This window comes from Vulpes lagopus, chromosome 13, assembly GCF_018345385.1.
Source record: "Vulpes lagopus strain Blue_001 chromosome 13, ASM1834538v1, whole genome shotgun sequence".
In the NCBI taxonomy this organism is placed as follows: Eukaryota; Metazoa; Chordata; class Mammalia; order Carnivora; family Canidae; genus Vulpes; species Vulpes lagopus.
Window position 1 is genome coordinate 40,665,103 of NC_054836.1, and position 27,896 is coordinate 40,692,998.

The 27,896-nt window shown below is 36.4% G+C and overlaps 1 protein-coding gene across 3 annotated transcripts in view; it reads left to right on the forward strand.

The window, feature by feature from the left end:
• TAX1BP1 (Tax1 binding protein 1) overlaps window positions 1-27,896 on the forward strand; it is a 91,815-nt gene that overhangs the window by 45,832 nt on the left and 18,087 nt on the right. The window contains exons 9-16 of one of the 3 annotated variants that reach the window (XM_041728185.1): window positions 1,002-1,226; window positions 1,793-1,939; window positions 3,085-3,205; window positions 4,432-4,535; window positions 8,064-8,189; window positions 11,216-11,287; window positions 26,670-26,853; window positions 27,181-27,329. In XM_041728185.1, the coding sequence (XP_041584119.1) occupies window positions 1,002-1,226; window positions 1,793-1,939; window positions 3,085-3,205; window positions 4,432-4,535; window positions 8,064-8,189; window positions 11,216-11,287; window positions 26,670-26,853; window positions 27,181-27,329 (1,128 nt within the window). The remainder of the gene's footprint in view (window positions 1-1,001; window positions 1,227-1,792; window positions 1,940-3,084; window positions 3,206-4,431; window positions 4,536-8,063; window positions 8,190-11,215; window positions 11,288-26,669; window positions 26,854-27,180; window positions 27,330-27,896) is intronic. The other 2 variants (XM_041728186.1, XM_041728187.1) reach the window with 2 other exon arrangements.

A 27,896-nucleotide genomic window follows, 5' to 3' on the forward strand; every position in this document is an offset into this window, starting at 1 on the left:
CAGCTAAGCCAGCCTGGTGCTTCAGGAGCTAAGAATTAATTAATTAGTTAATTAATTAATTTGATTTTTAAAAAGATTTTATTTGTTCATGAGACACACACACACACACACACACACACAGAGGCAGAGACACAGGCAGAAGGAGAAGCAGGCTCCATGCACTGGGAGCCCGACGTGGGATTTGATCCCTGGTCTCCAGGATCGCGCCCTGGGCCAAAGGCAGGCGCTAAACCGCTGCGCCACCCAGGGATCCCCTGGAAATGTTTTAAGTTAGTTAATAGACTTATTTTAACCATAATTATTGGAATGACAGAGAAGTTTTTGAAATTATTCTTATTGGTAATTATTTAAAAAATTAGGGTCAGTATTTCCAGTTGTTAAAGGTTCTTGGAGACAGGAGCCTTTTCTCTTTCTTTCTTTTCTTTCTTCTTTCCCTTCCTTCTTTTCCTTTTCCCTCCCTCCCTCCCTCCCTCCCTCCCTCCCTCCCTTCCTTCCTTCCTTCCTTCCTTCCTTCCTTCCTTCCTTCCTTCCTTCCTTCCTATTTATTCATATGAGAGAGAGAGACACGCAGAGAGATAGGCAGAGGGAGAAGCAGGCTCCATGCAGGAACCCCGATGTGGGACTCGATCCCGGGACTTTGGGATCATGTCCTGAGCCAAAAGGCAGATACTCGAACCGCTGAGCCACCCCAGGCGTCCCTGGGGACAGGAGCTTTCATTTGAATTCCCATTTAAGCTAGGGCTTTTAAGTACTGGGCATTTTGCTTGACTTCTGAACTTCAGTTTACATGTATTTAAAGTAATAGAGATACTGAGTGCATTGGGTTGTTACATGGACTCTGAGTCATATCTTAAGTTTTTTATAGATTTATGTACTTTCATCTAAGGAATAAAAAATAGTTAATTTGAAGTTTTAGATCTTTTGAAATATGAATAAAAATTGTTTCTCCTGTTTTTATTTTAATGGCTTCATTACAAATATATTTATCTGCTTTTCTTCAGGAAGATACCTTTTTTTTGAAGGAGCAACTTCGTAAAGCAGAGGAACAGGTCCAGGCAACTCGGCAAGAAGTTGTCTTTCTGGCAAAAGAACTTAGTGATGCTGTAAATGTGCGAGATAAAACAATGGCAGATCTGCATACTGCACGCTTGGAAAATGAGAAAGTAAAAAAGCAGTTAGCTGATGCACTGGCAGAACTTAAACTGAATGCTGTGAAAAAAGACCAGGTAAAGTGGTTAATTTTGAATTTTCATTTTGATCAAAAACTCACTACAAGCTTACAGAAGAGAACAGGTATATCAAAATAAGGTCAGATTCCTTATCACAGAAATTTAAATTTCCATTCATTTCGTTTAGTCATTGTAACTCCTTGGGTTGAAATTTACGTAAGCTTTAAGAAATACTTATGCAGGCAAATGCCTAATGGTTAGTAAGCTGCTCTATTATTGTTTTATTGTTAAACTTTCTGATGTCAGTTGTATATTGCTTTATTTGGAATTTCTTATTTATTAGCTTCATAAAGTGGTATTATGGTTATTTAACAGGGTAATACTTACTCCTCAGGAGGTGGATTGTTCTTCTCTAGTTTTTTAATGAGCCTTGATCCTAAGAATATAAAGCTGAATTTATTAGGAGCTAATGTGGCTCTGTTGCCAAAACTCCAAAACAAATAAAAATTAAAAGCCAGAAAGAAAAAAGTGAAAATGAAGTTGGGATTTACTATTACATTATGAGATTAGAGATTTTTAACTTTTTTTTTTTGAGAGGAAGTGTATGTGTATTTTTGTCATAGGAAAAGACTGATACACTGGAACATGAACTGAGAAGAGAAGTTGAAGATTTGAAACTTCGTCTTCAGATGGCAGCAGATCATTATAAAGAAAAATTCAAGGAATGCCAGAGGCTCCAAAAACAAATAAACAAACTTTCAGACCAATCAGTAAGGACAATTGAACGCATATCTAATATTTTTCTTTACAAATCAAATTTAGGGATCCCTGGGTGGTGCAGCGGTTTGGCGCCTGCCTTTGGCCCAGGGCGCGATCCTGGAGACCCGGGATCGAATCCCACATCAGGCTCCCGGCGCATGGAGCCTGCTTCTCCCTCTGCCTGTGTCTCTGCCTCTCTCTCTTTCTCTCTGTATGACTATCATAAATAAATAAAATTAAAAAAAAAATACAAATCAAATTTATATTCTAAAGCTTTGATTTATTTAAGTAATCTCTGCATCCCACGTGGGGCTCGAATTCATGACCCTGAGATGGAGTCATATACTCTTTCAACTGAGCCAGCCAAGTGCCCCCAGATTTATAATGTCCTAAATATCAACCTTTTTAATATTATTTATCTCTGCTGATTTGAAGTTAGTGGTCTGCTTTGAAGTCATTGGTCTAATATTGTAGTGATACATACCTTTTTAATCTAGAATTCTTATTTGCTGGAAAACCAACAGAGGAAAACAGGGCAGCAGCAGGAAAAAAAGATAGGAAGGGGAGGGTCCTCTTTTCTTGACCGTTTCCCTCTAAATCTGCGCTTTTAAAAAAATGTATTAGAGCACAAATTGGGGAAAGAGGCAGAGGGAGAAGAAGAGGGAAAAATCAGACTCCTGCTGAGCAGGGAGCCTGATGAGCTCGATTCCAGGACTCTAAGATGATGATATGAGCTGAAGGCAAAACAGTTAGCCAGCTGAGCCACTTGGGCCACCTGGTACAGATTTTTTCATAGAAATGCATGTGTTAAGCTAGGAAGGCTTTTGTGAAAAAATACTTTAAGTATGACCCACATGTATGACTTTTGGTTTGGGGCCTGTAAGTATATTATGACTTTGCGGTAGATGACTTAGGAGTTTTCTGTGTCTTGTTTTGGTGGTATTTTGATGGTTTGTCAATGAAAACCAAAGTAAAATTTTTCTCTTTTATAATACTTTGGTCACTTAGTAGAGAATGATATATGTTACCTTTAGTCTTTGTTGGCCTTTAAAACGCAGTAGCAGCTTTGTCAACTTCTCAGAATTTCTTTATATGGCAGTTACTGAAGCAAGGACATAAAACTCCTATAATAATTTATTGTTAACATTTTGAATAGGCCAATAGCAACAGTGTCTTAAAGAAAATTGGGAATCAGCAAAAAGTGAATGATGCCTCAATAAACACAGACCCAGCTACTATTGCCTCTACTATAGATGTAAAGCCAGCACCTTCAGCAGGTAAAAATTGTTTAGACCTTTTGCATACTGTTCTGCCTTGACAATATTGATACTTACTTTATACTTCCTTGTTCCAGGTATATGAATTTAAGGGAGCTTCTAAAAATTCTTACAAGTGAGAGAATTAAGGCAAAAATAAAGTAGGGGCCTAAAAGTAAGAAAGTAGTCATGCATGTGAAATATACAAAATATGTGAACCTAGTATTTATCTTCATGAGAGAATTCATAAGTATTAAATGAGCTGTAGTTTATAAGCTTAAATGCTGATAGCCCTTAGGCTATAGGACAAAAAGCCAGTGTTGAATTTTTAATTACTATTCCACTAAATCTATGGAATTTTGAAGCATTTATGGGAGCTTTAATTGTATAATTCTGTTGGGGGAAAAATAAATCCCCTGTTCTGTTCATGGTTTTCTTCTTTTGTGTGTGTGTGTGTGTGTGTGTGTGTGTGTGTGTGTGTGTGTGTGACTTCTTGAGATCATTAGGGTACTTTCTGGTTAGTGTACCTGTTGGTAGATCAGTTAAATTTTTATTTATTAATTTATAGAACAGATTAGAAAGATCTAGTGAATATATGAAATGAAAATATGAATTAACTCTAGGTTTTCACTTGGCTTAATTTTTTTCACCTTATGTTAAGAGATTTGACAGTAATGAAAATCGGCACTAGAGTATATAAAAATACATTTCCTTGTGTAGTGTTTGGAGTAATTGCTGTTGTAGAATTTTTAAATGTATTATAAATTTCCCATGTTACTAAATATTTAATTAGGTTCAGCCACTGTTGAACAGGATCCTGACTTCCATTTATGTACATCCTCTCTTGTATCTAGAGTGGTGTTGTGTAAATTATTTACTTAATGAAGACATAATGAATAGTAATGAAGGACTAGAAAAATGACTTAGGTGTTTTATCAGAGTATGGCTTTCTATTTATCCTTTTTAGTTATATGAAGAGAACAAGTGTGCCATTTAAAAACTATTTTTAGCTAAAAAAATAATCCTTTTCATTATTGAATGCGAGCTTGTTTCTGGACAAACTAACATTTAAATTCTCATGTTGAATTTATCTTATTTTTATTGAGTGTATGAATAGATGTTTTCAGATATTTCTCTCCTTTAGTATTTCATTTATTTCACAGTATACTGACCTTTGTTATTCTGAGCAAGAAGATAATTTAAGGGGCAAAGTAATTTTTAATAATACTGTTTCTGCCTTGTAATAGCCGAGACAGATTCTGACATTGTAACAAAGGGACAAGTCTGTGAAATGACCAAAGAAATTGCTGACAAAACAGAAAAATACAATAAATGTAGACAACTCTTGCAGGTAAGCTAGCTGTTTTGTAAGTGAAAGATTGATTAGGTAAAGTGGCTTAGCTTACCTTTGTTTTTGGATTTTTTTAAAATTCTGTGGTTTCTTTTTCATACCCATTTACTGACATTTAGTTTCATTTTTGAGGTGATGAAAAGGGGTTCTATGCACCTGTTCATGTAGGCGTATATGTAAAATCATGATCTTAAAATTTTCTATCGACTCTAATGTCCTTTCTCAATAATGGGCAAGTGATTAATTGAAGTTGATTATTTTTGTCTTCTTACTATTGAACTTCATTAAAAGGAAGTATTCTTTTTACATTTACTGTAAGAGTAGCAAATAATTTTACCACATCTTTAACCAAATTTACAAAGTGGAAAAAGAGAATGTTAACCAGATGAACTATTGCCTTTATGGTGTTACTTATTTTGACTGTTGTAAACGGAATTCTTCATACATTTCAGTTTTACAACTGTCTTGGTAGGATTCACTCTTGGAGTATTTAAAGGATGAGGGGTTGGTGGGGCACCTGGTGGCTCTGTTGGTTAAGCACCTGCCTTTGGCTCAGGTTGTGATCCCAAGGTTCTGGGATTCAGCCCCACGTCCTATTCCTTGGTCATCCAGGGACCTGCTTCTCCCTCTCCCTCTCCCTCTCCCTCTCCCTCTCCCTGCTGCTCCCCCTGCTATGCTTGCGCGTTCTCTCTCTCTCTCTCTCTCTCTCTCTCTCTCTCTCAAATAAAATCTTAAAAAAAAAAAAAAGACGAAAGGAAAATGCTTCTTATTTATACCTGATTTGGAGAAGGGAAGCAAAGGTGTTTTGTGTTTGTATGTGTGAGTTTTGTTAATTTTTTGGTGTATGTTTCTCCGTGCGTGTAGAGAGGGCAAGGATATTTAGAACTATAGAATGATGAGGTTCATACATTAGTTCATGTTAGTGTAGTAATTAACATTTTGTCACTGTCTTCTAAATAATGTTTAAACTTTTTTTTTTTTTTGAGATTTTATGTATTTATTCATGAGAGACACAGAGAGGCAGAGACATAGGCAGAGGAAGAAGCAGGCTTCTAAAAGGGAGCCCAATGCGGGACTCGATCCCAGACTCTGGGATCACACCCTGAACTGAAGCCAGATGCTCAACTGCTGAGCCGCCCAGGTGTCCTGAATTTGTAAACTCTTTTAAAAAGATTTTATTTGAGAGAGAGAGAGAGAGCGCATGCACACCCATGAGCAGGGGATGGGCAGAGGGAGAAGCTGGCTCTGGGCTCAGTCCCAGGACCCTGAGATCATGACCTGAGTTGAAAGCACCTGCTTAATGGACTGAACCATCCAAGTGCCCGAAATTTTTTAAACTTTAAGCTGAATATTTTTGCTGCTTCAGAGGATCCTCCTCCTGTAGAAGGATTGATTAGAACGGTTTTATTACCCTTGGGTTCCAAATAGTTGTTTATAAGGGACTAAACCTTTTTCATCATGTCTGGGACAATTCTGGATGAATTTTTTTAAATGTCCTTAATATAGTATTATTGAAAGGAAGATAGAATGTTCCTAAGCTAAATGCCCCTTGCCCACTGTGTTGAAATCTAATAAACGGCTTACATTGAAAGTCTTCATTTTGATCAGTTTGCCATTTATATAGTTGTGAAACTATTACAGTGTCAAGATAACATTTCCATTACCTGCCAAAGTTTTTATGTACCCATTTGCAACTCATTCCTCCCTCTATCCCCATCCCCAGGAAACTATTGGCTTGCCCTCTGCCACTACAGATTAGCGTGCCTTTTGTACAGGTTGTATAAGAGTAATCATATGGTTTATACTTTTTTCTATCCTTTTTCAGAATAATTAGAGATTTATCCATGTTGTTGCTTTTATTGGTAGCTCATTCCTTTTTATTAGAGTTCAGATCTTTTGCTATTTTAAAAATTGTTTATCTTGGGATCCCTGGGTGGCGCAGCAGTTTAGCGCCTGCCTTTGGCCCAGGGCGCGATCCTGGAGACCCGGGATCGAGTCCCACGTCGGGCTCCCGGTGCATGGAGCCTGCTTCTCCCTCTGCCTGTGTCTCTGCCCCCCCCCCCTCTCTCTGTGTGTGTGACTATCATAAATAAATAAAAATTAAAAAAAATTGTTTATCTTATTATTGAGTTGTAAGTGTTCTTTATTCTAGATGCATGTCTTTTGTTTGATACATGTGTGAATATTTTCCCCCAGTCTGTGACTTGCCCTTTCCTTAATGGTGGTTTTTAGGAAAAAAATTTCAATTTTGATTAAATACAGATTTATTAGTTTGCTCTTTTTAAAAAAAAAAGATTTGAGAGAGAGTATGTGGGGGCAGAGGGAGGAAGAGAGAAACTTTTAAAAATATGTATTTATTCATGAGAGAGACAAAAGGAAAGAGAGGCAGAGACACAGGCAGAGGGAGAAGCAAGCTCCATGCAGGGAGCCTGATGTGGGACTTGATCCCGGGTCTCCAGGATCGTGTCCTGGACCGAAAGCAGGTGCTAAACCGCTGAGCCACCCAGGGATCCCAAAAGAGAGAATCTTAAGTAGGTTCCATTCTGTGCTTTTTATGTCCTAAGAAACATTTACCTAATCCAACTTGTAAAGATTTTCTCATATCTTCTATAAGGTTAATACTCTTAGGTTTTACATTTAGGTCTCTTTTCATTTTAAGCTTATTTTTGTGTGTGATGTGAAAGGTATATATATAGGAATGAATATTAAGTTAATCTAGCATTATTTGTTAAAGACTTTTTCTTGAGTTGCTTGAAGCATAGTTTAAACTTTTACCTTGAATATAAGGCATTCAAGGGACACCTGGGTGGCTCAGGGCATGATTCCGGGGTCCTGGGATCGAGTCCCACATCGGGCTCCCTGCATGGAGGCTGTTTCTGCCTCTGCCTTTGTCTCTGCCTTTCTTTGTCTTTTGTGAAAAAGTAAACAAAATCTTAAAAAAGAAAAGGAATATAAGGCATTCAAAATGAAGTTGTCCATTGTATCCTATTGTTATTATTTGTAACTCCTTCCTTTTAACATTCTGTGTTGTAGAGAAGAAGCAATGTATGAGAAGTCAACCTAGAGATTATCTTGGTCAGGACATCCCAGTGACTGGAAGCAATGTCATTATAATCATATTTTTTATTATCTCCCTTTGCAAAAGTAACATATACTTATTGTGAAATCTTTTGGCATTATGGAAATAAAGAATAAAGATGGTAAAAGTTACCTTCATGATCCTGATTCCAAAAGATAAAAGCTATTCATATTTTGTTTATATTTTCCTACACAGCACTGTATAGAAATCATATAAAAGTGTGTTAACTTTTAAAAATAGAGGAGTATTATTTATTCTGGGTTTTTTTGCAGCTTTCTATTTTCAATTAATGTAATTTGACATTTTTCCTTGCTACTTTGTAGGTCTAATTTGTTCTTTTAAATATATAATTGTTACAATGAGACATTCAACACGTATCTAAATATGTTTATAGAGATTGGCTCTTTCTGGATTTAAAATCTTTTGGTAATCATGCTAATTTCATTTAGGATGAGAAAACAAAATGCAATAAGTATGCTGATGAACTTGCAAAAATGGAACTGAAATGGAAAGAACAGGTGAAGATTGCTGAAAATGTAAAACTAGCACTAGCTGAAGTAGAGGACAATTACAAAGTAAGTTTGGTATTTGTATAACTTGGGACATAGTGTAGCTGGTACTTTTGCAAGTATTTTAGCTATAATTTTTATCAATCTAATGTGCAATTTTAATGTAGGAAATTGGGATAGTATTTATGTATATAAACAAAAAGGTACAGCTACGCTATAGTTGAATATAATTAACTATGAACTGAGAAAATAAATACTCCATTGCATTGCCATTGTGGCTTTAGTTCTGTGCACTCAATTGACTCATTAAAATAATATTTTTAGGGACACCTGGGTGGCCCAGTGGTTTGAGCATCTGCTTTTGGCTCAGGTCGTGATCCCAGGGTCCTGGGATCAAGTTCCTCAACAGGCTCCTTGCATGGAGCCTGCTTCTCCCTCTGCCTATGTCTCTGCCTCTCTCTGTGTCTCTCATGAATAAATAAATAAAATCTTTAAGAAAAATTCTATTTTTAAATCATTCTTAGTTTTTAAGATGAAAAATGATCATTTCATTTTCCTATTCACTTAGAAACAAACATGAATGTGAGTGTAAAATTATTTTAGGGCCTTCACATTTTTGTGGGAGCATAATAATATATGATCAGAAATTTAAAAATTTGTGTATGAGTTATTAAATGAATCACCAAAATGTGTTACCTGTGATCCTGAAAAATACGGCAAAGTGATACAATTTTAATAGACAAATGTTTTTTGTCAGTGTAATATTAGGCAACAAATAAGCCCAAATGGTAAATGATATTTTTAAGAATGTTAGAGAAAAAGATTAACAGGCTGTTTAATTATAAGTGGGAAGATATTTTCACTTTAAAGAATAATCTTACATATTTTGGAATATATACGTACATATGATTTGCATATGTGTGTGTGAGTGAAGACCAAAAAGCTCTAAATTATTTAACTTTGCTGTATTATAGCTAATTATACTTATAACCTAATTTTTTTTTTTTTTTTAATAACCTAATTTTTAAATGTAGTAGTTTTAAAGACAACAAGAATTTAGGTGTCTCCCCCCGGGGGCGGGGTGGAGAAGGTGGCACATTATAGTAATTTTACTGGTGGTTCTTTTTTATCTTCATCTATTGTCAGAATGAAAATTTCATACTCAGATTATTATTTATGAGATCCCTGTGGATTTTGTTTTCAAAGGCTGGCAACTTATTATTTATAAAGTGTGAATACTGAATTTATATGAACTTTTGTCTTTGCATATTGACCAGAAAAAAAATTTTTTAGTAAAATTAAAGGCTACTACATATAGAGAGAGCATGAAAGAGCATTATGTTAGCTGTTGTGGTGGTGATCATACAAGTAAGGGCGACTGCTATTTATGCATAAGGAGTCTATAATCTAATAGGGATTGCTAGAAGTATAATGATGATAATCATAACTCCTTGACATTCATGACCCAGGCAATCATCTATCAAACCTGTGGGAAGACTAGTGTTTTTAGTTCATTTAGTTCATAATAGTGAGCATCTGAGTTAACATAGATTATGTAGCTGGTAAAGGTGCTTAGCTTTTTTTTTTGTTTGTTTAGTGTCCTTTCCCGTATTTTCTACTGTTTAGACACAGTTACTCACTAGACAAGACAATGTAGGAGGAAGTTCTACATGAATAAAAAGTCTAATGAAGTATCTTAGGGCTGTTTCCAGTGGAATATTTAGGAGTTAAACATGGAGAAACCTGACCTTTGAAAGACCAAACTGGAGGGAGGAGAGGCAGAGCTGGGAAAAGAAAGAAGCAGCATTCTAAACAGGAAAAACATTTATACAGGCTTGGAAGGGAAAGTGGAGAGCGTAGCCTGGAAATTTTGAGCAATCTTGAGTAATAGGACTTTAATGTCTATGATGGAGTAGATTCGACTTGAAAGAGATTGAAGCCATATTTCAGAAGGCCTAAAATGGAATTTGAGTGCTATTTGCTATTAAAAATTTTCTAGAAGTAGGGCAGCCCCAGCGCAGTGGTTTAGCACTGCCTGCAGCCCAGAGTGTGATCCTGGAGACCCGGGATCGAGTCCCACGTTGGGCTCCCTGCATGGAGCCTGCTTCTTCCTCTGCCTGTGTCTCTGCCTCCTCTCTCTCTCTCTTTCTCTCTCGGTCTCTCATGAATAAATAAATAAAATCTTTAAAAAAATTTTTTTTTTCTAGAAGTAAAGGGACCTAACTATAGTAGGTCTTTTTGAAAACAATTTGGTAACCCTGAGCAGACTTACAGGAGGGGAGGGTTTTGAGGATAAGAAAATCTGAAGTATTTTCAGAATTACTTGGTAAAGACTACCCTCTTGGGTACCTTCCCTGATCACTTATTACTGAGTAGGACATGAGTCTATCAAAGCTCTGAAAAGGATCCTTAGGGAAAAATTATTGAAAAATAGGTTTATTTGTGTTTGTATCTATAATGTGATTATTAAGTGAATGAATGACTTAAGAAATTGAAAATGTCAGTGGAAGAAGAAGAGGAGGAAGTATTGTAACATAGCTTTCTAGCTTCAGTCACAGTGGGCTCTGATACTGATAATATTCTTTAACAAAATTATTAAAGTAGCTTTGGGACCTTTTGCCCTTAGAACGCAGGAAGAAATGAAAAGATGTCACCCATAGATTGAAAAGACAGGTTTGAAACTTGGGAAAGAAAGATGTATGCCATGTGAGTTAATATTAGTGCTTTATTCCCATGAGGATCATAGTTGAGAAGGCATAGGAAAAAGGGAGTTTTCAGGGGGAATAGAGAAGCCAAAGAAAAAACTTTGGCGAACACTCATATTTCTAATTGTGAAGAAGTGGACACAAAAAAGAGCAAGAGAAGATGACATTGTGGGTGAAATTTTACATAAACTATGGGAGAAGTTGTACGAGTAAGGGAAGTTGGTCAGGAATAACAAGTAATTCAGAGATGTCCAAAGACATACACCAGGGAAAATACACGGGTATGGTAATAGGTTTTATTTTGATAGAGTGTTTTATAGACTAGCTCTTGTCACATAAGGAGAGAATAGGTAATGAAAAAGATTAATGATGATTTTTTTTTTCCAGCTTCAATTGGCAGAGAAAGACAAAGAAATAAATGGTCTGACTTCACGTTTGGAAAACCTGTGCAGGGAAAAGGTATTGAACAGTGTACTTAAAAAATCTTGCCGGGGTGCCTAGGTGGCTCGGTCAGTTAAGTGTCTAACTCTTAGTTTTGGCTCATAGTCTCAGGGTCATGCGATTGAGCTCTCTTTGGGCCTTTGCTCTCAGCATGGAGTCTGCTTGAGATTCTTGTTTCTTCTTTTGTGCTCTTGCATGCACTCTCAAAAAAAATAAATAATCTTTTAAAAAAATCTTCATATGATAGTGAATGATACCACAGCCTTATGAAGACCCATCTTACAGTCATGTGAGGGTGGCTTTGAAAAAAAGACTGAAACAGAGTAGAGAATACTTTTAGTTAGCTTGTATTTAACTAATAGCAAATGTTTTAGAGAATGTTTTTAGTGAAAAATTTTTATTTAAAAAAATTTTAATTTTAGAGATGATGCAGCAGAGTTGGGGAGGGTGGGTGGGGGGGGAGAGAGAGAGAGAGAGAGAGAGAGAGAGAGAGAGAGAGAATCTCTTAAGTAGGTTCCACGCCCAGCACAGAGCCCAATTCAGGGCTTGATCTCAGTGTCATGAAATCATGATCTGAGCCAAAATCAAGTGGAACACTTAATGGACAGAGCCATCCAGCCACCCTTAAATAATAATTTTAAATATTTTACTTCATAATATGAGAAAAATGCTTAAGTTTTGAAATTTAACTTGGTCTTTGTTATGTATTTTATATGTAACAACAAACATTTTTAAATTTTAAATTTAGGAAGAGAGTAAAAAATTTAAAAATTGTATATACTATTGTCTTTATCTGGTTTTCTTTTGTGATAGGAAACATTTTCAAGTTGTTTAATGATTTATAGTGTGACCTGACATTGCAACTGAGCATACATCTATAATGTAAAACATGCTGTAGTGCAACATTTCTCAGAGTGTGGTGTAAGGTCTTTTAGGAGGTCTGCATCCCCTTTTCAGAGGTCTACAAAATAAACTATTTTCACAATACTATATTTTTTAATTTATTCCCCATTGTGTTTATATATGAATATAGTAATATATAAATATATATTATATAAATATGAATGAATATATATGTATATTCTCCTCCCCTCATTGTGTTACAGTTACATGCTGGTGTGTAAGTAGTGGTGAGTTAGTTTTGAATCAAGGCAGTTGAACCAAAGTACATTAGTGTAGTTATCATCTTCATCTTAACTGTTGCATTCACAGTTAAAAAAAAAAAAGAAAAAGAAAAAGCCGATTTCACTTATGATGAAACAGTAAAATAATAATCTTATTGAAGCTTGACCTTGGGGGTGCACATCTTAATATTCTGTGTGATGAAATGGGAAATACCCCTCACTCCCCAACCAGGTACTTCTACCTAATGAAGTATGGTTATCTTAAGGTGAAGAACTTGTGAGTTGTTTGAGTGTGAGCTGAACTAGCATATCATTTCTGTATTAAAGAATGGCTAATAGACAAAATTTGGTTATTGAAAGTAGGGTATTTGGCAGATATTTTCTTGAAAAGAAGTGAAGTGAGTCTGTTACCTTATGGAAAAACAGTTGGTAGTATTTGTTGCCAATGATAAAATTCAAACTTCTAAGCAAAAACTACAATTTTGGGAACCTTGTATCTGCTACCATGAACTTGATAATTCCCAAAATTTCTTTTTTTTTAAAAAAGGTTTATTTGAGAGAGTGTGTGTGTGTATGCAAGTGCGGGGGCGGCGGGCGGGTCGGACAGAGAGAGAATCCTCAGGCATACTGTTTGCTGAGCAGGTAGCCTGACATATGGGTAGATCCCATGACCCTGAGATCGTGACCTGAGCTGAAATCAAGAGTCGGCAGCTTAACCTACTGAGCTATCCAGGCGCCCCTCCAATGCTTGCTTACTTTTCTAATGAGATGAGTGGTAACATTAAGACTGATCTTTAGGGATCCCTGGGTGGCGCAGCGGTTTGGCGCCTGCCTTTGGCCCAGGGCGCGATCCTGGAGACCCGGAATCGAATCCCACGTCAGGCTCCCGGTGCATGGAGCCTGCTTCTCCTTCTGCCTGTGTCTCTGCCTCTCTCTCTCTCTCTCTCTCTGTCATAAATAAATTAAAAAAAAAAAAAAAAGACTGATCTTTAAAAATTCTTCAGTGAAGTGTGTCAGCATTTGGCAGATCTGTGTAACTCAGTGAACCAGTCATAGCTTTCCAAGTGATCAGTGATACTATGAAATAATACATGGTAAGAGGATGACCATTCAGATCTTGAGGTTGGGTGACATTGCTGTGTAATAGTCAGTAGAATTCTGACTTTTCAAATCCATCATTTCATCCCTATTGCCCCATGGCTTTCTAGTATAAGGAAGAAGAAGAACCTTCCTTTATCCTCATTTATTTTGCAGGAACAGTTATCTGACATCAGCCTGGTATACTACAATTCAGTTGAAATCTTACACCAGCCGTTTGGGAGTTAGTGCAGATCTACATTAAGGGCTCAGATCCACAACTTTCCTTCCCTCCTGTACCCTCCCAGAAGGTTTGTTATTTTGCTAGAATGACTTACATAATTCAAGAAGGCACTATTATTAAAATTAGGTTTTATTATAAAGTTTTATTATTATATGTGCTGCCGAAGTGAGCACTAAAGTTTTATTATAAAAGGGTACAACTCAGGAAAACCATATGGAGGAGATATATAGGGCAAGGTGGGAGGTACTACAGAGCTTTCCTACCCTCTTTAGCCTGGCACTGTCTTAGCACAGTGATATATTTACCAACTGGAAGCTCTCCAGACTTTAAGAGTTTCAAATCTGGGGTTTCAGTATAACAGCATGATTGACTAAATCATTGACCAAGAGTTTTAACTCCATCTCCATCCTTCCTCCTATCCCTTAAAGTGTAGAAGTGGTGTGGAGTGAGGACATGGCACTAAATTTCCAACTCTGTAGTCATGTGCTTGGTCATTCTGGTGGAACCTTGTTAACATAAATTAGCCTAACGGAGTTTTATTATGCATGACAAGACACTCCTATTATTTAGAAAATTCTAGGAGTTTTAGAATTCTAGGAACCAGGGACAAAGCCAAATACATTTTTTATATCAGTGTATGTATGAGTGTATTTTTGATTTATATATATATATTTAAGATTTTATTTATTCATGAGAGACACAGAGAAGGATAGGCAGAGGGGGATGCAGGGCCACCCCCCGCCCCCCACCCCCCACCCCAGGGAGCCTGATGTATGGGACTTGATCCCTGTACCCCAGGATCATGCCCCCAGCTGAAGGCAGATGCTCAACCACTGAGCCACCCAGTTGTCTTTTGATATATATTTTGATGTCTCTGTCCATCTATCTACTTATCTTTTTACCTGACAGTCATCAGTATGAACTCCTTAGTAGATTAGAATTTATTACTGTTCTTATTTTGATGTTCCTGCAACCCTGGATTTAGTCAGTGGGAGCATTTTCAAGGAGGTTCCTGATATGCTCTGTATCTAAAGGGGGTATTGTTGATGTTTTTGAACACTTAATATCTTTCCAGCATTGCAAGATATTCTAGCTTGTCTTGTATCCTTCTTCTTTATTTACCTTTGGAATTGTCCTTTTTTTTTTCTTAAGAAAGAAGCCCTCATTCAACCCTCGAATTCTTTCTCCAAGGAGTTTATGGTTCATTATTAGTGGGACATGTATTTAGAAACCAAAATATGGGCCCTAGGTTTGTCCATGATTACTGATGATCATTGCTTCTAGATCTTTTCAGTGGGCAAAACTAAGAAACTTTTCAGATATGCGTTCTAGTTGAACTCCACATGGTTCTTCCTTGTCTTCCTCATTTCCTATTTGTATTCTTTCCAGAATCCTGGCATCCAATAATACCAATACATGTATTCATTTGCTAAATCCAGTAATCTACATAAAATAATTTCAGAATTGCTAGCATTATAACACCATGAGAAAGAAACCTATTAGGAATAGAATTGGTGATTGTTTGAAGTTCTTTTTTTTTTTTTCTTCCTCCTCTACTTTTGCATATTATGTTCAAATAGTTTTTTCTTTTCTGTAACACAAAATGGCAAGTGGGTTAAAAAGATTCCTGTGGGGGATCCCGGAATGGCTCAGCTGTTTAGCGCCTGCCTTTGGCCCAGGGTGTGATCCTGGAGTCTTGGGATCAAGTCCCCTGTCGGGCTCCCTGCATGGAGCCTGCTTCTCCCTCTGCCTGTGTCTCTGCTTCTCTCTCTCTCTCTCTCTCTCTCTCTCTCTCTCTCTCTCTATCTCTATCTCTCATGAATAACTAAATAAAAATCTTAAAAAAAAAAAAAGATCCCTGCAAATAAACAATGGAATGAAGATAATTAAAATAATAACACAAATTAAGAGTAAGAAAATGATTTTAAAAATTTTTGGTATAAGTTTTGATTAGGTGTATTGCAAAGTTAAAACCATGATACTCTAATCAGATCTGACAAGTTGGCAAAAAATATAAATATATTTTCTAAATGCTTCAGACAGGAATGCCTGGGTGGCTTAGTGGTTGAGTATCTGCCTTCGGCTCAGGGAGTGATCCTGGGATCCCAGGATTGAGTCCTGCATCAGGCTCCCTGTATAGAGCCTGTTTCTCCTCCCTCTGCCTATGTCTCCCTCTCTGTGTCTCTCATGAATAAATAAAGTCTTTTAAAAATAAATAAATGCTTCAGACAACTTGTTGAAATGTGGATTTACTTTCAGTATTGTTAACTAAGAAACCCAGCTCTAAGTGGTATTTTGCTTAGAGAGATTAATGCTAGAGAGAAGCAATCAAGTTACTTTTATATTTTACATATAAAACAAATTTTATATCTGAAAGTTTTATATGTATAATTTATACATGAGTGTATAAAATTTATATAATTACATATCTTGCAACTCATATTTATGTGTAAAATGTTTTGTATATACATATATATTTATTTTGAAGTTTTATACAGATAGAACCAGAGAGTCCTGAATGATTATAACCATTTGTAAGTTATTATATAAATGGCTGAAAAAAAAAAAAAAAAAAAAAAAATAAATGGCTGAAATCACGTACAATAATATAGTAGCTGTATTATGCTGCATTAACAAATTTCCCCAAAATTTAATGACTTAAAACATTTGTTATCTACAGGTTCTGTGAGTGGGGAATTTGGGTGTGGCTTAACTGGGTCCTCTGGCTTTAGACCTCTTAAAGGACTGCAACTAGGGTATCAAATGGGATTCAGTCATCTCATGAAACTTCCAAGTTCACTCGTGTGATGTTACGATTCAGTTCCTTGGCAGTTATTAGAACAGGGAACAGATACATGTCTCCCTCTGCCATCTTCCATGAGGTCATTCCCCTTCTCTTGCCTCAAGTAAAGAAAGATTATTCATAACGTACAATGTAAAAACTGATCACTCCTTTGCTTAAAGCTCCAAAATGGGCTTCCTCTGTACTTAAGATAAAACCCAAAAATCTTAACATAGCCTGTGATACTTTGTATGACAGCCTTCATTTATCTCTCTATTCTTGTCTTAAGTTACAGTGTTCTGTTTCACTATCCTGTGTTGTAGAGTCAGTCTCCATAGTTCTCAAACCTGAGCTTGCATCAGAATCACCTGTTTGCTTGTTAAAACATAGATTCCTGGGTCCATTCCCAAAGTATCTAATTTAGTAGGTTTGTAGTGGAGCTTAAGATTTGCATTTCTAAGTTCCATGCTGCTGCTCTGGGAACCACACTAAAAGAATTGTTCTAGTCACCCAGGCTTTACAGCTCACCAACTGCTTTATTTTCTCAAGGGCTCTCATTCTTTTCTTTTGCCAGGAATATTCCTGCTTATAATTTTTTTGTTACTTAGTTGGACTTTCTTTTAAAGAAGAGTTTAAACATATGAGACATATGTTTATGTAGAGAGAATAATAAACTTTGTGTACTCCTCACCCAACATTGATAATTGTTATATTTCATGGCTGTCTTATCTGTGCAAACATAATTACCTTTCCTCCTCTCCCCCCCTCTGATATTTTTTCAAGTATATCCCAGAATTTTTATTATTTCCCTCTAAATATTTATTTGTAACTACTTTTTAAAAATTTATTTTTTTATTTAGAGAGTGTGTGGGGGAAGGGGGGGGAGAGAATCTTAGGCAGACTCCACACAGAGCATGGAGCTTGGCACAGGGCTTGATCCCGCAACCATGAGATCAGTACCTCAGACAAAACCAAGAGTCAGACACTTAATCGACTGAGCTACCCAGGCACCCCACCCCCAACTACTATTGACTCATCCTTCAAGTCCCATATTGATTTTTTCTTCAGTAAGGCCTTCTTTGACCTTCCACTCTGATGTAGTGCCTCTATTAAATTCAAATCTGGGACCTGTACTTTTATTATATGGCATTTACCATAATTTCTAATTAATACTTATTTCTGGTTATTCAACATCTGCCTTCTCTGCTTAATTGTAAAATCCATGAAGATAGGAATTGTGCCTATTTTATTCACTATGGTCTTTGTAGCTCCTAATAGTGCCTGATATTTAAAGTTATAAATATTAGTTGAATGGGGCAAATATACATACTGTATAGCATTTGCTTATATAAACATTTGGTAAAAGAAATGTACTGGGACCAACAGTTTCATTGTCAGTTAATACCCTGCCTTGTCAGGGTACAATAAAGTAGGACAGTTTGCTTTCTACTTCCTGTCTTCTTGAGTTTCTCTTGATTTTCTATTACCACTATAGTTTTATATTACTTAAAAAGTTTGTATTTATAAGAATTTCTATTTGCTGTTTTAACAACTTGCTTAATGTTTATCTTTCCCAGTGTTGTCTCAGAACCCTCACCCCTACCCCAGTATTCTACAGAGTTAGTAGGATTAAGCCCCTTTTGTTTATCACTAAAACCTAGATCCAGACATAGATCTATGAGTGAGTAAACGATTATCACTAATAATATATATTTTATTTGTTTATTGTCTTCCTTCCTTTAGAATATAAGCTCCATTTGGGCTAAGGAATTTTTGTGTGTTTTGGTTATCCTGGAATCTCTAGTGCCTGCTTCATTGTATTCAGTAAATATTTGTTGAACATGTGTGTGAATATAACTAGTAGTATGAAGTAGTATATCTCCTAGGATTAAAAACCCTACTGATTTAAATTCCTTTAGAAACTTAATAGCTTAAAATATCTTATGTTTTCATGTCATTCCAAAACCACTATTTAGGATTAACATTTTCATATCTTTATACTATTTCAGATATTGTGCATAAATCCCTAAGTAGATACTTAAAAGGGGGAGAACAAAGAAAATAATGAAGCAAGAGAAAAATGACAAAAAATGATTTAAAAAACATTGTAGGAAACACTTTATTAAATAATAAAATTGAAAATGTTTTATTTTTTAAAAGATTTTATTTATTCATGAGAAAAACAGAGAGGCAGAGACACAGGTAGAGGGAGAAACAGGTTCCATGCAGGAGCCTGACGTGGGACTCCCATCCTAGGTCTCCAGGATCAGGCCCTGGGCTGAAGGCAGCGCTAAACTGCTGAGCCACCTGGGCTGCCCAAAAAATGTTTTAAAGACTATTTCAGAATATTTGTTAACATTAAATACTTGACTAGTGATTTTTTTTTTCCTGGATCTGCCTACCACCTGAGAATAGAAAAGTAATATATATACTTAGAAATGATTAGTGGGAGCTATCTCTAATGAAGTGTTATAGCAATAGCATGGTGATTAAATAATCATGACCCCAACAACTGATCTTATAATGAAAGTCATACAGACTGCCATATGTTTACCTCTTTAGCTATAACTTAGAGGCTATCTGGGAGTGATAAAAGGAGGTTATGAGAATTCTATAATACTTTGAACAACTTGTTCTGAGTTGTAATGATTTCAAAACACTTAATAATGTCTGTTCTTCTCCATTACTCTTACTGCATTCTCATGTGACATGTAAGAGAAATAAATTGGGACACCTGGATGGCACAGCAGTTGAGCATCTGCCTTTGGCTCAGGACAAGATGCAGGTCCTGGGATCGAGTCCCACATCGGACTCCTCTCTGGAGAGCCTACTTCTTCCTCTGCCTGTATCTCTGCCTTTCTCTGTGTGTCTCTCATGAATAAATAAATAAAATCTTTCCCCCAAAAAAAGAAATATATTACTCCTCCTATTTAACAGTTGGAGTACCAGAGACATCCTTAATTTGTTGGTTTATTTGTAAAACCAGTGCTATTGTGGGCCATTCTGGGGCCTTGAAACAAAAAAAAATTTGGCACTCTAGCAAAGGCAAAACCAGCTAATCAAACTTAAGTGCACTGGAACTATATAAGAGAGGACTTCTAACAAAATCTATTTCTTAAATTGTGGAGGCTTTTTATTTTAGGAGAATTATAAATAGCCATTATTAATACTATGCTCAGGTAAATTAGCCATACTCAGGTCATGCATGTTTTTGAAGGTAGAGGAGGTCTTAAAGGATTTCTTGACCATTATTCTATGGGCCTTTTGATAGTCTGGTTAGGTCTGTTTTCAGAAAAATATTTATAATTTAAAAGATTTATTTATTTTAAAGAGTGACAGTGTTGGGGGGTGGGGGGAAGGCAGAGAGAGAATCTCAAGGAGAGTCATTGCTAAGTGTAGAACCAGATGTGGGGCTTGGTTCCAGGACCCCAAGATCATGACCTGAGCTGAAATCAGGAGTTGGCCACTCAACTGACTGAGCCACCTAGGTACCCCAGAAATATTTTTAAATGAATAAAGCAAAACATATAGAATCACAAAGGAAACGAGTTATAAGAAAGTCATCAACAATTTTTTTTAAGATTTTATTTATTCATGAGAGAGACAGAGAAGCAGAGACACAGGGAGAGGGAGGAGAATCAGGCTCCCTGCAAGGAGCCCAATGTGGGACTTGATCCCAGATCACACCCTGAGCCAAAGGAAGTTGCTCAACCCCTGAGCCACCCAGGCATCCTTCGTCAAAATATTAAAACAATTTATGGAGTGCCTGGGTGGCTCAGCCTGTTGAGCATCTACCTTTGACTTAGGTCATGATCTCAGGGTCCTGGGATTGAGCCCCACGTTGGGTTCCCTGCTCAGTGAGGATGCTTCTCCCTCTGCCTCTCATCTGCTTGTCCCCCTTAAATAAAATCTTCTTAAAAAACCCCAAATTTATGATCTATGTGACAGTAGTATATGTGCTTATTTAAAAATGTTAAATAAGATTTAGCTTGTCTAATAATTACCATAAGTTCAAGGTAGTGAAGTATAAAGGCTGTTTTGAGATGCTTGCAATGACTATAATATGAAGTGAATGAATATATTGGTGATTCTGTAGGTGAAAAAGTTAAAGGTACTACAACTATTGCTGTGCTATTTTGCCTACATTGGTAATTGAAGAAAATGCTAAATTTCAGTTAGAAGTTAGTGAAAAGATAAAAATTTATTTTCCCCATATAAGTTCATTTATTTTCTGAATTCTAAATGTGGACCCTTTGGGGAGTCTTGTGAATGCAAATTTCAGAATATTCACTAAGTCAACAGCTCAGTGTTCCAATTTACCAAACAACCTACTTATAGCTGTCTTGTTCGTGTCCCTGTGTTCTGTTTACCCCACCTCCAGTTTCCCTAATGAGGAATCAAAGCTGCTTGTTACTGGTCCTTTTCTTACCCTGCATCCTATTTGCAGGAGATTTATGCATCTTTCATGGTAGAAGAGAGGAGTATTAACTTAGAGGGAACTCTTTATTATGTTGGAATCTCTATGAAGTTGCTTGACTGTACCATAAATCTTTTGATAAAACCCTTGACTCAAGTAGTTTGCTTAGAGAAGAATTTTACCATATTCTTTCAAGTTAGTTTAAATTTTTTTTTTTTAGCAGTTTATCCTATCTACATCTTTTGCTACTTTCATGCCCTTTTCTTCTTGACGCTTCTTTGAAATATTTTTAAAATTTACTCTCACTTTTTCTCTACTCACATTGTACTTTCACAATTGTGAATTACATGACAGCACTTCTTGAGTCATGGCAGGAGATGAAGGAAGGAACCTCCATTGAGGACCTGCTGTGTTAAAAACACTCTAATTTCTCAGTATTCCTCTAGGGCTGGAGAAAGTAAGTTCTTCAGGGTTATTATTGTTGGGGCTGATGAGCAAACCCAGGTAGTTGACTCCAGTCTTTCCATGTCATACCATCCCCCTATTTATGATTTCAAGTATAACCAATTTCAAGTGTGCCCAGTATAGTTTTGCTACAATAACCTCACTTAAGAACCATCTTAAGACTGTTCAGACACTGGCAGGCCCATTGTAGTAAACTCTATGATATAGATATGGCATATCTGGCTTGCAACTTGTCTTTTCTTTCGTTCTTCACATGCAGCCTATGCTCTAGCCATATCATTCATTTAACCAATCCTGCAATAAAGTTGTTCACATATCTTCTGTATTCTTTTCACATGCTTAGGAGGAACTTCTAATTGCTGTATCTCTTCTCAAACCTAAATTGATTTGAATTTTTCATGTTTATCAGTTTTGCTTTTAGTGATAATGACTTATTCTGTTTTAAGGTTACTTCATTTGATGGTCGTTTATATAGGTAAAAATTTGCTGACCTAGAATCTCATCTCTGTTCTCTTGGGATGACATTCAGCAAAACCAGCTGAGTTTTACAGATGAAATTTTCCATTTTCTCATCCTTTGTTAAAATTTGTTTTTTTTTAAACAGCTTTTTTGAGGTACAGTTTACATGTTTTGAGGTACAGTTTTACAATAAAACCCACCTATTTTAAGTGCAGTTTGATGGATTATGGTGACTCTCTATAGTTCTGTAAATACCATTATGTTCAGACTATAGAATGTTTCTAGTACTGTACAAAGTTTCTTCATGCTTTTTAGTCAACTCCTTCAGCTGTCCTCAGTCCCAGACAATCACTGATCTACCTTCTGCTACTATATTGTTTGACCTTTTCTGAGCATTTCATATAAATGCAGTCAGGCAGAATTCACACCCATTCACTAGTTGGACATTAATCCTTTAACCAGCTGATGCACATGTGGATTATTTCTAGTGTTTTGCTATGTATAATGCTTTGAACATTCTCATGTCTGTTTGTAGACCTGTGTTTTCATTTTTCTCAAGTAGATGCCTAGGAATAGAATTGCTTTCTTACATGATGAGTATGTTTTTAACAAGCAGCTACATTGTTTTTCAAAGTAGCTGTAGCATTTTGCATTCCCACTAGCAGTGTATGAGCATTCCAGTTGCTCTATAGCCTCATTAGTACTTGGTATTATTGAGTTTTAATTTTAGTCATGCTGGTGGGTGTGCAGTGTTGAAGTTTTAATTTCCCTGATGACTAATGGTGCTGGGCATCTTTTCATGTGCTTATAGGCCATTCACATATATACTTTATTTTTAAGTAGTCCAATGTGGGGCTTAAACTCATGACTCTGAGAGGGAGTTTTATGTTCTACCAACTGAGCCAGTCAGGTACCCCCATTCATATATATTCTTTTGTGAAGTGTTGAGATTTTTACTTATTTTTAATTGGATTATCTTTGTTGGTTGTATTTGGTTTTAGGAGTTCTTTATATATTCTAAATATAATTCCTTTTTCATATGTCTTGGAAATATTTTCTTCCAATATGTAGCTTGCCTTTTCATTTTTATTTATTTATGATTAAATTTTATTTAAATTCAGTTAATTAACATAGAATGTATTATTAGTTTCAGAAGTAAAGTTCAGTGGCTCATCACTTGAGTGTAACACCCAGTGCTCATAACATCACGTGCCCTCCTTAATGCCCATCATCCACTTACTCTACTGCCCCATCTCCCCCACTCCTCAAGCTCCTCCCCTCCAACAACCCTCAGTTTGTTTCCTATAGTTAGGAATCTCTTGTGGTTTGTCTCCCTCTCTGATTTCGTCTTATTTTTCCCTACCTTCCTCTATGATGCTGTTTTGTTTCTTAAATTCTGTATATGAGTGAAATCATGTAATTGTCTTTCTGATTGACTTCTCTTAGCATGATACCTTCTAATTCCTTCCACATCATTGGAAATGGTAAGATTTTTTGTTTTTTGATGGCCAAGTAATAATATTCCAGTGTGTATGTGTGTATACACACCACATCTTCTTTATCCACTCATCTGTTGATAGACATCTGGGCTCTTTCCATAGTTGACTATTGTGGACAATGCTGCTATAAGCATTGGGGTGCAGGTTCCCCTTCAGATCACTACATTTATATCCTTTGGGTAAATACTTAGTGCAATTGCTGGGTCATAGTGTAGCTCTGTTTATAACTTTTGGAGGAACCTCCATACTTCCAGTGCCTTTTCATTTTTAAAAATCTTTGAAGAGCAGAAGCTTCTAATGTTGAAAAGTCTAATTTAGCAATATTTTTCTTAATGGTTCATGCTGTTTGTGTCCTGTCTTAACAGATTTTTGACTAATCCAAGACTATAAAGATTTTCCCCTATTTTTTCTTTCACTAGATTTATAGCTTTAGCTCTTATGTTTAGATTTATGATCTACTTAAAAATTTTTTGGTGGGGGGGCACCTGGGTGGCACAGTCTGTTAAGCATTCAACTCTTGATCTCAGCTCAGGTCTTGGTCTCGGGGTTGTTAAGTTCAAGCCTTGTGAACTTTAAAATACTAAAATAATTTTTTTTGTATGGTATGATATATAGTCAAAATGTATAGATAGCCAGTGTTTTGTTTTTTTTTTTTTCTTTAAAGATTTATTTGAGAGAGAGCATGAGCAGGGCAGGGGCACAGGGAGAGGGAGAAGCAAACTCCCGCTGAACAGGAAGCCCCCATGAGGGGCCCTGTCCCAAGACCCTGGGATCATGATCTGAGCTGAAGATAGACACTTAACTGACTGAGTCACCCTGGTGACCCTAGATACCCAGTTTTTTAAGTTAATGTTTAAAAGACTGTCCTTTTCCTTCACTGAATTACTTCTACATCTTTGTTGAAAATTGAGTATGGATATATTTTTGGACTCTGTCTTTTGTTTTATAGATTTATTTTTTATTTTTAAAGGTTTTATTTATTTATTTATTTATTTATTCATTCATTCATTCATTCATTCATTCACTCATTCATTCATGAGAGACACAATAAGAGAGAGGCAGAGACATAGGCAGAGGGAGAAGCAGACTCCATATAGGGAGCCCAATGTTGGGACTTGATCCCCGGACCCTGGGATCATGCCCTGAGCTGAAGGCAGGCACTTAACCACTGAACCATACAGGCATCCCTGTTTTATAGATTTATATCAGGGGTCTGCTGGCTAACATCTACAAGCCAAATATGATTCATAATCTATTTTGTAAATAAATTTTTATTAGCATATGACCATGCCCATTCATTTAGGCATTACCTGTGGCTAAAACAACAGAGGCAGATTTGAGTAGTTGTGACAGACTGTCTTACAAAGCTGAAAGTATCTACTATCAGACCCTATAAAGGAAAAAATTTGTCAGCTCCTAATCTGTGTGTTCATCCATTTATGATCTATTTACATTCTCTTCTCTCGATTTTATAGCTTTAATAGAGGCCTTGAAATCAGGTGTAAGTCTTCCAACTTTGTTCTTTTTAAAAATGGGCTATTACAGGACGTTTGTATTTCAGTCATTGTTTCAGCTTGTCAATTTATACAAAAGCCTGCTGGGATTTTTATTGGGTTGTATTGAATGTATAGATTAATTTGGGAGGAATTTATAAAAATGCTAAGTTTTCTAACCCATGAATGTGGTATATTTTCCTACTTGTTGAAGTTCTCTTTAATTTTTCTCAGGATGCTTGTTTTTAGTGTACAGACCTTGAACATCTTTTATGAAATTTATTCCTAAGTATTTTAATATCGATTTTACTATAAATGGTGTGTTTAAAATTTTCATTTTTCAATTGTGTGTTGCTTATATATAGAAAATCGATTTTATTTTTTTTCTTTTTCTTTTTTAATTTTTATTTATTTATGATAGTCACAGAGAGAGAGAGAGAGAGAGAGAGGCAGAGACATAGGCAGAGGGAGAAGCAGGCTCCATGCACCGGGAGCCCGACGTGGGATTCAATCCCGGGTCTCCAGGATCGTGCCCTGGGCCAAAGGCAGGCGCTAAACCGCTGCGCCACCCAGGGATCCCGAAAATCAATTTTATATATTGATCTTGTATATTGCCACTTTGCTAAATCTACTCATTCTCCTAGTTCTGTAGGTTCCTTAGGATTTTCTATATATATGATCAGATCCTCTGTATAAAGACGATTTTATGTCTTCCTTTTTAATCTGCCTTAATCTTGCCTTAATTCACTGTTTAGAATCTCAAGTATGATGTTGAATAGAAATGGGGAAAGCAGACATTCTTGGCTTATTATTGCTCTTAGGTAGAATCATTTAGTTTTTCCACCATTAACATTCACTGTAGGGTTTTGAAGTGTCTTTTTTCACATTAAGGATGTTCCTTTTCATTTCTAGTTAGCTGAGATTTAAAAAACGTATATGAACGCCTGTGAATTTTGTAAAATATTTCTTCTGCATCTTTTGAAATGATCATACTGTTTTTTCCATTAATCTGTGAACATAGTGAATTATATTGATTTTTGGATGTTAAACTAAATTTGCTTGCTTATGGTAAAACCACTTGGTTATATTATATTCTTTTTAAGTATTGGTGGATTTGATTTCTTAAAGATTTTTGCATCAATATTCATGAGGGATCAGGCCTGTAGTTTTCCTGTGATGTCATTGTTTGACTTTGGTATTAGGATAGTATTGGTTTTATAAAGTAAGTTCAGAGGTGTTTTTTTCCTCTAGTTTTGAAAGACTTTATGTGGGATTAGTATTTTTAAATAAGTGTCTTGGGTGCCTGGATGGCTCAGTTGGTTAAGCCTCTGCCTTCAGCTCAGGTCATGACCCCAGGGTCCTGGGATTGAGCTCCACATTGGACACTCTGCATGGTGGGGAGCCTGCTTGTCCCTCTCCCTCTGGTGCTCCCCCTGCTTGTGCTTATGCATGTGCTCTCTCAAATGAATAAATAAAATATTTTTTTAAAAAAAAGTTTCTTAAATGTTTGATAGAATTTACTGGAGAATCAGTGTGGATTGCTTTTTGTCTTTTGTCTTTTATGAATAGCTAAGTTGCAAGAAGATTCACAGTTTCCTCCTAGCTCAATAAAAAGGGCAGCTTCTTGGCATAGATAAATTTGAAAATACATTGGGCCTTATTCTACCTTCTGATGTTGTTATATGTGGAAGGGATATTTAATGGGTTGAGAGCCAGCCTTTTCAGTTGTATTCTTCAAACATAATGGGGAAGTAATTTTTTATATTTTAGCTGAACATTTAATGCTGCTCTTTTTGTAAAATATTTGAATGCTCTCTACCTTTGTTTTTGTTAATTTTAGGAACTTAAAAGGAATCTAGAAGATCAAGCAGAAAGGAAAATGGAAGGTCAGAATTCCCAGAGTCCTCAAAAGATCTCACAGTGTCTCAACACATGCTCAGAGCAAAGTGGTCATGTTGCTACAGTGCCACATATACAGCCAGTTCTGCAGTATGGTAATCCTTATGCAACACAGGAAACCAGAGGTTATTAAAATATTTTTGACTTGAGGTTAACTGAATATGGAGTTTTTTGGTTTGTATCTTCATAGGATTAGAGAACTACTAGTACAATTAACTCTAATAGAAACATCTTATAACCTGTAGTTTTAGTGTTTAACAGTAACTAGGTTCATCTAGGAGTGCTTCAGCACAAATGAGTAGTTGATTTGCTTATTATTTCTAAAAATGAGTTGGGTTAAAAAGATCATTTTTGTGATGCACAAAAATGGTTCTTTATATCCTGTTTATCATAGCTATACCCAGAGATTCTAATTATAGTACCAGGTTTCACGTCCAAAGTTTTTATTTCAGATGGAGCAGATGGTGCTTTTTACCCAGATGAAATCCAAAGGCCACCTGTGAGAGTACCTTCCTGGGGACTGGAAGATAATGTAGTCTGCAGCCAGCCTGCTAGAAACCTTAGTCGGCCTGATGGTTTAGAAGACCCCGAAGATAGCAAAGTAAATTGCATTTCTATTTTCTGAACCTGTTCCTTTTATTTTTGTTTCATGTAGAGAATTATATTTATGGAAAAGAGAGTGTGTGCTTGTATATACATGTGATTGCTTAGTTCTTGGAAAAACATGCTTGTATTTAAATTTGAAAAACCAACCATTAATATGCTTGAGACTTACACTTTAGGGTTTATACTAAAGTAAAAGAATAAGTTCAGAGAATGACCTCAATATAATAATTATCAGTTTAATCTTCAAAAAATATTTATTTATTTATGAGAGACACAGGCAGAGGGAGAAGCAGGCTCCATGCGGGGAGCCTGATGCAGAACTTGATTCTGGGACTCCAGGATCATGCCCTGAGCCAAAGGCAGACGCTCACTGAGCCACTCCAGAGTCCCTAAAAAATTTCCTTTTTGAGGGCAGCCCTGGTGGCGCAGTGGTTTGGCGCCACCTGCAGCCTGGGGTGAGATCCTGGAGACCCGGGATCAAGTCCCACATCGGGCTCCCTGCATGGAGTCTGCTTCTCCCTCTGCCTGTGTCTCTGCCTCTCTTTCTCTGTATCTATGAATA